Genomic DNA, 11,050 nt, shown 5'->3' on the forward strand with positions numbered 1-11,050 from the left:
CATCATCATTAACTCTTCTGCCAATAAGGGATCACAAGCAGTCATGTAAGCAAGCAGAGGAGAAAGCTTGACTCAGTGTCCCAAAAGCTTGTTTTTGTGGGATATAACTCTCTTTCCAAAGGCTACAAGTTATATGACTCGGAGCGGGATTGTTGTCTTTGATGAGCATGTTCCAGCTTCCACTGTTGAGGAGCCACCACTTCTTGGAGAGCCGGATGAGTATGAGGATGAGTCCCGGGCTATTGTTCCAGCTAGCCAACCTTAGTCAGTTGGATATAACTCTCTTTCCAAAGGCTACAAGTTATATGACTCAGAGCGGAATGCGGTCGTTGTCAGCAGAGATGTTGTCTTTGATGAGCATGTTCCAGCTTCAACTATTGAGGAGCCACCACTTCTTGGAGAGCCAGATGAGTATGAGGATGAGTCCCGAGCTATTGTTCCAGCTAGCCAGCCTCAGTCTGTTGTAGAGGTTGAGCCCGAGGTTGGAGACATGCCACAGCAGCAATAGGAGGCTCCGCGTTCTGTTCGAGTACCAAAGTGGTTGTTGGATACCATTCGAGAGTCTGGTGTGACAGAGTGTCCCTCCGAGTGAACCACAGAGGATGACCTTGAAGATCGCATAGAGTTCATGACAAATGTCAACCAAAGGAGCATTTACAGGTAAATTATGCCTTGATGTCTCGTATCATTCGGGACAAGGAGCCTACTTCAGTGAAAGAGCTTCTACTTCAATGAAAAAATCTCTTTCCCATGAGACTTGGAGGAAAGCCATGCAAGTGACCTAGCATCGACTATGAGGACACTTTTGCACCAACAGCTAGGACCACCACGATTCGGACAGTTCTTGCCCTTGCCTCTTCTCAACAGTGGCCGGTATATCAAATGGATGTGAAATTTGCGTTCCTGAATAGTGACTTGCAAGAGGAGGTGTATGTTGAGCAGCCTCCAAGCTTTGAGGCTCCAGGATCAAAAGGTATGGTTTACAAGTTGAGGAAAGCCTTGTATGGTCTTAAACAAGTTCCCGAGGCTTGGAACCAAAAGATTGATTCTTTCTTTCTGAGAAAGATTAATCCGAACGTGTCTCTTTCCGGAACGTGGTATGGTCATGTTGATTATCCTCTATGTGGATGATCTTGTCGTCACTCGCAATCATGTGGAGCACATAGCGGTGACGAAGGCTGCCTTGTCAAAGGAGTTTGAGATGACGGATTTAGGCTTACTCCATTTCGTTTTGGGATTGGAGATCTGGCTGACCCAGAGGGAGTTCTTTGTTTCTCAGCAGCGGTATGTTCATGAGTTGCTAGAGGCCTTTGGGATGGAGAACCGCAAGCCTATTTCATCTCCGATGGACCAAACTTATTGTACATGATCCTTGTGAGAAGGCTGACGTCTCTTTGTATCGGAAACTTGTCGGTTCATTGATTTGGTGAACACCGGATTGGACTTGAGTTTTCCAGTGGGGCTGTTGAGCTCATTTTAGCAGATACCTTTGAAGACTCATTGGAATACACAATTGTGGATCTTGTGGTATCTACAGGGTATGAAGGATCTTGGACTCTTTTATGACACTGGAGGGGGATCGAAGGACCGAGTTAGACCCTGAGGTTGGATGACTCTGATTGGGGAGGAGATCCAAACACGAGGAGATCTACTTCAGGATACGATCTTACCCTTGGCTCGAGCAATTTTTTGGCGCAGCAAGAAGCAGCCAACCTTAGCCGGATCAAGTCAAATGCCTTCTGCACTAATTATATATCCAAGGTAATAAACCTCAAACAAATAAAATTCCGACTTCTTCTCATTGACATAGAGCTTGTTGCTTTCCAGCAACTTCAGGACTTTCTCCACATCAATGTCATGCTGCTCAACCATAGCTGAAAATACCAGTATGTCGTCAAGAAATATGAACACACACTTTACAATCAATTCCCAGAACACCCGCATCATCATGCGGTTGAATGTGGTTGGGGCATTCATCAAGCCAAAAGGCATGACCACAAATTCATAGTGGGCCCGTTCCGTACGAAAGGCTATCTTAGGGATGTCCCCCTCAACAATCCTCACCTAGTGGTACCCACTCTTCAAATCGAGTTTCAAGAACACCTTTGCCCCATTCACCTTCTCGAGAATATAGTCTATTCGAGATATCGGGAATCTAATTTTGATAGTCAGCTTATTGAATGCACGATAATCGACACACAATCGAGAAGACCCATCTTTCTTCTTGATAAACAAGATTGGTGCTGCAAATGGCGACACACTGGGACAGATGAAGCCAGATTGCAATAATTCTTGGAGTTGGCAGTCCAACTCCGATTCCATTGCCTTGGAAAGGCGATATGGAAACTTGCTCGGGGGTTCCGAGCCTGGGAGGAGGTCGATCTTGTGGTCCTCTGGTTTGGACAGTGGAAGCTGGGGAGAGAGATTATCCTGAAGAAAAATCTTCTGAAACTTTTCATGGAGAGCCAAATACTTCTCGGAAGCACTGGCCACCGTTTGGGTAGTGTGGATGTAAATCATCGCACAATGTGCGCCTTTGCTAATTGCTCGTTTAGCCTGCAAGTGACTTATGAGTGGAGAGTTCGGGATTCTTGGCTCACACTTGATGGTCACTGGGCCATTGGACACATTCCGGCTAATCTGGAAAGTGTGCTTGTCCCACTTGACATCAAGAAGGAACTTGTGAAACCACTAAATGCCCAAGATTATGTCTACTCCTACAAGAGGGGCAACCATAAAATCACGCACAAACTCTATGCCCTAAATGACTAATTTAGCACCTCGAGCTTCAAACTTGACACTCGTCGTCATGCCTGTGCTAAAACCCTCAACTTGCTTGTCCACCGAAGTTGGGACGAAACGGGCATGCCGAGCGGCCTGTTCCATGACCACATCCTCCATGCTGCCACTGTCAAACAAGACTACAACTCTCTGGCCACCTATGTAGCCAAAGGTCTTGAGCAATTCGTTGCACTCATACTCCTGATCATGGGCGCCCTTCAAGTTATCTTCGAGCTCCTGGCTAATGATTGCTCCAACCTAAGCATTGGGATTCGAAGAACTAGGCACAGCCACTGGAGTCTATGTGGAAGCTGGACTCACCACTGAAGCCGTAGAGACTAGGATCACGGTCTTTGGAGTGGTAGTCTTCTTAGGACACTCCCGAGAAGTGTGTCCTTTTGTATGACAAAAGAAACACCTTGAGCATACATTCATATACGAAGGTCTACGTTATGAGTTTCTGTCAAACTCTCGAGATGCAAGGCAAACTTAACCATAATGAAGCCTAGCACTAAAAGATTTTAACAAATAGAAAGAATTATTACAACAAAAAGATGCATATGCACCACTAAAGATAGAAAGAATTAACACAATATCAACTAGCTGCAACTTGGACTAAAACTTCACAATGTGAAATTTGCATGTCTGCTAATACAACATAAATATATACCTAGATGAATCTAAGAACAAGTCCAAATTCACCTCATAAGAATGTGCAAGTTATTACCTCATGGTACTCCATCCCCACAAGACACTATAACCATCAAGTCCATTATGCATAGTATGTGGTAATGTGTTGACTAGTGGGGTTAGATCCACGTAGTCCCAATCATTATTTAGCGTGACATACTGATTCAGAGAAACTTGAAGTTTTTGGACACTTCATCTAGTCAATGAATGAGTGAGTTGAATTCTTGTTCGTGATAATTGTCCTCCGTCTCTCAAGAAATATAGAGCATGTCTCAGATCTTGGTGTAGTGCTTGCACATTTAATTCTGAGAGATCATTTGATTGGTCAGGATTTGATGAGACCGAGCATACAACTCTTGGCGACACGTAATATATGTTTTGTATGAGTATCAATCCAGATTTCCCTGAGACTTTACATCTTGAAGATATAGATTGCTAGTCTTGGGAAAGCGTCAACCTACTATATAGCCACTAGATTGTCTTGCATTTGATAAATGTTATTGTATAGGAGAATGATAGCTAGCACTAGAGGATTTATATCAATTGGTTTGAACATGGTCCTAATGGATTTTATCAGTAGTGTTTTGGTTTGAACATGGTCATGATGTGTGCTTTCTCTAAGGTTAGCCCCATGATGAGAGTGTTAAGATAGGTAGGTATTTTTTGCATTCCCTAGTTACGACAAATTACCCAATCTTGATAAGGATAGGCAATATGATGTGACTAGCTACAACAAGTCTCTATGATTTCAGGTTGGATTGAGGAGTTGTTTGTGTTCCTCACGACCTTGATTTGGTTCTAATTTTGTGCAGGTTGTATCAAGGAGTTGTTAGTGTTCCTCACAACCTTGATTTGGTATTGATTTTGTCTTCTGTTCCGCTGAGATAGCCTTCTAGGAATAGTGACTTGTGATTAAGTTGGTTCCAATACATGTAACTATGTGGAAAGATTAGACGTGTGTGAATCTGTCAGCTGCCCTATGTAGCTAGACTATCTCAAATTCATTTCCAAGAGTGGAGATGTCTGAGGAGGGAAGTATGTTATGTAAGGTTAGCCATACTAATTTTGGCTCAAGGGATGCTGAAGATTAGCGTAGCAGGCTGATTACATAGGCTAGGGTGTTAATTTAGTGTTATTCCATGTATTGTTAACCCCAGCCTGGCCATGAAATATTAACTACATCCCATAGCAAGTCTACGCTAAAAATATAATAGATGCCAACTATAACATTTAAATTGTACAAGACCTATAAGATGATCACCTCTTCTGGCCCCTCATTTCCCAACCCCACTTTTCCTTCCACCAAAGAAACCAGAGGCTTACTCCCCGAAGAAAATGTAAAAAGTCATCATAGTGAAGAGTATTAATATGCCTTCAAAAATGAAAAAATGGAGCTCATCTCCTCAAAAATTGGTGAAGTGTGGAATCAGTAGAGGACCTCTGTCTGATTCTAAACTTCAAGCAGTTTAAAAAGTACAACTCATTCGGAGATATACAAGCTTCATGTTCAACAGTCTAGTAAGGCCCTAATGAAGAAGTTTGCTGTAAATTGCATGTTGCCATGCATCTAATAGGGCTCCCAAGCATTCGGTGGGTAACCCAACATGTTTATTATGGTCCATCATCAACAACTTGTGATGAAGTACTCAAAACAGTATGAGGGCTCTTGTTCTAAAGCCAGTAGATTACCTCACTAAATAAAAAAGCATAAGGCATAGAAGCCAATAGATTGGGCCCAATTTGTTTTGAGAAAAGCCTGCCATCTTAAGCATCATATGTCTGAGAACATAATTGGAGTGAGTTGAAACCCAAACTCGCTATGCTTATTCAGCTCGACAGGCTTTAGATACATTTCTCTGGTGTGTTGAATCGGAGAGGCCAATACAAATGTAGCTGTCTGTATCCTTCGTTACAGACTTTAATTGCATTTCGCTGCTGCAACCCAAGAAACCAAGAGACACCAAAAACTACAAATGAAGGCTGAAGGACATGAATGACTAGCTGGTTTGCGTGGGCTCTTAAATGCGAGAAGAAACATAGGGGACTTGCCTGCATTGTGCAGCTATTTTGCCTTTGCCCATTTTCAAGTCATTTCGCACGACGAGGACCTGCGCAATACAATGAGGCCATACACGAGCGTTTGAAATGAGAAAAAAATAACGCTGTGTGTGTGTGTGTGTGTGTGTGTGTGTGTTGATTGCCGGGTGAAAGGGCAGCCTACCATTTTGAAGTCGTCCATGATCTCGGCCATCCGGTCGACTTCGTGCCGTTCCTTCTTGCGCTCATACTGGATCTCGGGCTGTGGTGCTGCTGCCGTGCTGCGCAAGGCAGTGCCAGCTACTCGCTTTCCGATGAGATAACCAACGGCCGCACAGCCAGCTCCCAGCACCACAACCTGCAGCGCACAAGAGAAATCCATCTCCCAGCCTGCAGCTCCTTTCCTACAAAACGCTTTCGCGATTTCAAAGCAAATAGCCCATCCTTTGAGGTTTGTGTTTGTTGACTGACATACACAGCAAATGCTGATGCAACTTTGATACCCTAAATGAATTTAGGCGCTTAATTTATTTGGACTAATCTAATATCTAATACTTGCTTTTATTAAAATATTGCCCTAAAGTCATTGTTAGCCCCCCCCCTGCATGTCAAGCTTAATGCCAAGTGGGAGGTGCTCCTCTAGAGACGCCAATGGACCTTCAAGTTCAAATGTCTGTGGTCCCCTCTAATCCAACCCAAAAAGGCATGCCTCTTGTGGTTAATCTTGCACAGGGGGCTATGTACACAGGAGAGAGCTTGCAAAATAGGGAAAGGATCTGGCCTTTGCCCACGGTGCAAAAGGGAGGGGGAGTCCCTACTACACCTATTTCTCCAATGCAGATTTAATAACCCTATCCTATCAATCCTCAACAAACTCATTGAATGCATCCACCCAAGACCCCTCTCGTGGAAACAACTCCTTTTAGGGGATTCCATTGGATGCTCAACCCCCCTCTGGAACTGTATTAGAGCAGAGTTTTTATGGTTTATTTGGTGTGCCAGGAATGCCGTGTTATTTCAATCATCCCCTCCAGTACTAACAATGCTGCAACATGAATTGTTTCTACAGATGAAGAATGCAAACTCTGCAAGGAAGAAGGAGCTCCACAAAAGAAGAGACTTCCTCACTCAAGAAAAGCAAACACGCATGCAACAACATGGACATGCTGCACAAGACGGACAGCATCCTCTATGTCAGGTGGGACGAAGAGTTGGAACATGACATCCATGATATCCGCGAGAAGGACAAAATACTCACTGAGCACCTGCTGGAAATCACCGATATTTACAATAAGATGGATGACAATGAGAACGCTGTACACCCCGAGACAGGCCCCCGAGAGCTTGCAACTGTTCTGTATACCCATGTGTGCATGCCCTTGTAATCATGTAACCCCTAGATCAGTATGGTTCTTTTTGAAAGGGCACAGCCCGTATCTGCTATGTAATCGTCAGTCCCTTTTCTTTTTCTAATACAAAATCCCTGCTTTTTTTATTTAAAAAAAATATTGTTTTGCTTGTTCAAAATATTTAGGATACCCGTTTAAAAAAGAAAAGAAAAAAATCATTTCTACTTGCAAAACAAGCTCAAAATATATATTACGGATACCTGTTTTAAAAAAAACATTTCTGCTTACATGTCTCCACTCTCTCTCTCACGCTCAAGTCTTGCGTGTAATATAATGATAATATATTTTCTAAACATACATAAGATTCATTAATATAAAAAATAAAATTTATGTATTACTAGTATTTATTTTATACCATTGTGATATATATATATATATATTAGTTTCTCTTGCATACTAATAATATTGAAACATACTTTACAAACTAATTTGCATCTTATGATATTTTCATTTTAAAAGAGCATGATACTCTAAAATAATTAATTATATATTTTATATATAATTAATTAATTCATCTTATTTGTAGAACACTCTCTCTCTCTCTCTCTCTCTCTCTCTCTCTCTCTCTCTCTCTCTCTCTCTCTCTCTCTCTCTCTCTCTCTCTCTCTCTCTCTCTCTCTCTCTCGCTCACCCGCGCACACAGAGAGCAAATGAATAATGTTGTAAAGCAAAAACTAAGCAATTTTCTATCTTCTTTCGAATGTCAATAAGGTCTTTTTGTTTTACTAAGGTTAATGGTTGCAAGAAATTGAAAAATCTACTCTTTAAGAAGTTCCAAGTGTTGATAAGACACAAACTCTTTATTAAGGTCTTGTGACTATACTTATAAATAATTTAATGCCTCATATGAGCTTATGTTACTTGGTCATTGTTTATTTTTACGCACACATTCCTATGGTATTAATATAAATGATAAAGACATATTCCTATGGTATTGATATAAATCATAAAGACACATTACTAAAACAAAATTACAATATAAAAATTTACAAGCATTCATAAATATAATGTAAATATTTCAAAATATCAAAAATATACTTATACAACATATGTAATACAAAATTCATATTGAGATAATATAGATTTTAAAGACTAAATTATGTCTTTAAACACAAACTATTTTATATTATAATAATAACAATAATTAATTATACTAGTAGACTATTAGGTAATTGAAATGTTATATTTATAATAATAGTATGTAGACAATTAGGTAAACAATTAAATAATTTAAATGTTATATTTATAATAATAGTATGTATATAGATAATTAGGTAATTTAAATGTTACAGTAATAATAATTTAAATGTTATATATACACTAGTAGCATGACCAGTCCCTAAGTAATCTTGCATGTATAAAAACAAAAGGCTTGTATTTGTCGACCAATTAGTACAGTGGATAGAGGTGCTGCCCAAGAGTCCCAAGGTTATAGGTTCAAGCCCTCATTGCGCAAGCGATGGCACGCATGGGTGTGTATGTTGTGTTGTACTTTCTAATTCCAACCAATTCTATAATATAAAAAAACAAAACGCTTGTCCTTGGAGGGTGAGTCAAGATAATCCTTATATTTGAAGCCCATGATGGGCCTCATTTGCCAACCTATATATAAACACACCATGCTAGCCATATATATTGATGTAGAAGCTCTTAAAGCACTTACGTTTCTTTGAATAAAGCACCAAACTTTGCATATAAATATATATCTAGCATTCCAACCCAATATAATATTGACAATCTTAACACACCTGAACACGGCTTTAAAACACTCTTTGGGCAGCTGGATTACTCTCCTTGGAAGCCTATACTCCTCACCTCCATCTAGCAAAATATATTTAAGATAAAAACATTAGCTATTGCAAGATATAATTTTCGAAGAAAAAAAGAAGGAGAAGGATAAAACCTTACAAAACTCATTTGGTGGATCAATATTTGAGGCGAATAGCGTTTGAACAAGCCTGTAGATAGCAAATCAAAAAATTATGTATTGTCCACTGCCTATGCAGCATCGAAAATCTAATTTATCATGCTTTTCATAGTCTACAAACATTACATGTACATGAAGTTGATCCGCAATCTTAGATTGTAAATTCCAAGGAGCCCAAAGCTCTCGTTGTAAGTGTCTCGACCATACAAACCTAGCAATTACAAAAGAATGTATCAATAATAATATAAATTTACCAAATAAAATGCAAAAAGCTACATAAAAAGCAAGTTTCTATATATATCGTAAAACACCGGTGCTCTCTAATAGTTCGATAATTAGAGACGATGTTGCTTGTCCTTCCCAAAATGGAGGATCTACAATTGAACCATGATGTCTCTCATGTTTGTACCTATAATGATTTTGCTTCTATCACCTTTGAGTGAAAGTGCTTGCATATCAATCCGATAACCATTGCAAAGTCCCCGTCTCTTGAGGGTCCAAATTGCGGAGCAGCATGATAGGAGCATTAATCTTTAGAAGTAAGCGGTGAGGAGGGTAACCACCACCTAAGATCAAACTGTTCAAGTATTCAATCAGATACAATATTACGTCATTCTTGGAAGAAACAACTGAATCTGCATGAGGTATTCTCTTTTAAGACCAGGCAATGCACTCAAGGCTAGTTCATTGATCTCATTAACCTCTAGATTTTGTGGTGCAAGAATAGCATGGTCTTTGAAGAAGCATGCATAATCCTCTACTCTCTGAAGAACTTTGTATACCCATTCTACCAAACTCAAAACGGAGTTACCATGGATTAACATTTATGGTGGAATTACCACTCTGCCTTGATTGTTTGGATGGCCTATAGAGCCATCCCCAATTTGTAATGTCCATTTGACAAATTCTTGTTCTGTACAATTATAAGCACTTGATCTAACTCGCATGTTTTGGGTGAGCTTTAAAACATTCACATATCTCCAAATATGTGACTGGCATAACGTTGCATCAACAATATCCTCACGTGATCCCTTTAGCACAACTGTAAGATTTTCCTGAAGTCACCACCAAAGAGCATAACTGTCCCACCAAACATTATATCACTTTGTATAATGTCTTTCAATGTCATGTGTCCCAATGCTTCATATGCGTACCGATGCATTGTTGGAGTCTCATCCCAAATGAGTAACCTTACAAGCTTCAGCACCTTAGCCAATGGGCTATTAGCTTTGATACCACATGTGCTAGAAGCATTGAGCACCAATGGGATTTTGAAACGTGAGTGAGGACCATTTGAAAGTAACAATGCAGCTATTCCAAACGATGCACATGCCAAAGCAACTTGATTCTCTCCACGTAATCAAGATAGCAAGGCATTATAAAGATATGTTTTGCCTGATCCACCTAGTCCATCAAGGAAAAATACACCACCCTAGTTCAAAGAAACGGCTTCAAGGACAGTATCAAATGCTCTTGATTGATAACTATTTAGACTCCTTTCCATGGAAACAGACAAATCAGCCTATTGAACAGCAAACCATTGTTGACAGTGGCAACACTTGATCTATCAGGAATAGGTAACCCTTCAAAATTAGCTAGCCACTTTCCATACTGTTGTAAGAGGTCTTGCATGTGCAACATAGCTTGATTCTTTGCTATAGAATGGCAAACATCAACATCGACACACCCTCTCTACTGCAAAGGAATGGAAAAAAATCATTTAAAAGTTTGGTGGAGAATTTGTTCCAAAGCTGTCCAGGGTATATAGACTCACAAAAAAAACCATTATAATGACAAACAATTGATGCAGTTGGAATCCTGTTTTCTGAAATGCAACTTCTTAGAGACACATATACCACTTCTCATCACTCTCCAACATTTCCCTAGCTTCACATGCAGCCTTAAAATAGGGATACAAATGTTCATTCACTGTTCAAAAGATTTACAACCTTTGCACACTGTGAGAAGCATGCATAAGTAATATTGCTCACTTGCACTCGAACTAACATTATACATACGTCCGATCATATTTTCCCTTTTCCTTTTAGTCCATGAGTGAAGAGCAGAATTCCACACCCACTTGCAAGGGAAATCAACATATAGCAAGCTATTTGCATCCGCATACAATTAATTAGCTCTGAACCATTCGGTGAGAGATGTTCTTTGGTTTCTGTCATAACTAATCACATCACGCAAATCGTCCTAG

The 11,050-nt window shown here is 40.1% G+C and overlaps 1 protein-coding gene across 4 annotated transcripts in view; it reads right to left on the reverse strand.

The window, feature by feature from the left end:
- The window catches only part of LOC147615143 (Peptidyl-tRNA hydrolase II (PTH2) family protein), a 42,865-nt gene extending 36,845 nt beyond the window's left edge, over positions 1 to 6,020 (reverse strand). Inside the window, exons 1-2 of one of the 4 annotated variants that reach the window (XM_086779136.1) lie at positions 5,693 to 6,020; positions 5,521 to 5,579 (exon numbers count right to left, since the gene is read on the reverse strand). In XM_086779136.1, the coding sequence (XP_086635262.1) occupies positions 5,521 to 5,579; positions 5,693 to 5,890 (257 nt within the window). In that variant the 5' untranslated portion in view covers positions 5,891 to 6,020. The remainder of the gene's footprint in view (positions 1 to 5,520; positions 5,580 to 5,692) is intronic. The other 3 variants (XM_086779139.1, XM_086779137.1, XM_086779138.1) reach the window with 3 other exon arrangements.
- Between the last annotated feature and the right edge of the window lie 5,030 nt (positions 6,021 to 11,050).

Source organism: Cibotium barometz, chromosome 40 (genome assembly GCF_041138505.1).
Source record: "Cibotium barometz isolate CiBa-2024 chromosome 40, ASM4113850v1, whole genome shotgun sequence".
Taxonomy (NCBI): Eukaryota; Viridiplantae; Streptophyta; class Polypodiopsida; order Cyatheales; family Cibotiaceae; genus Cibotium; species Cibotium barometz.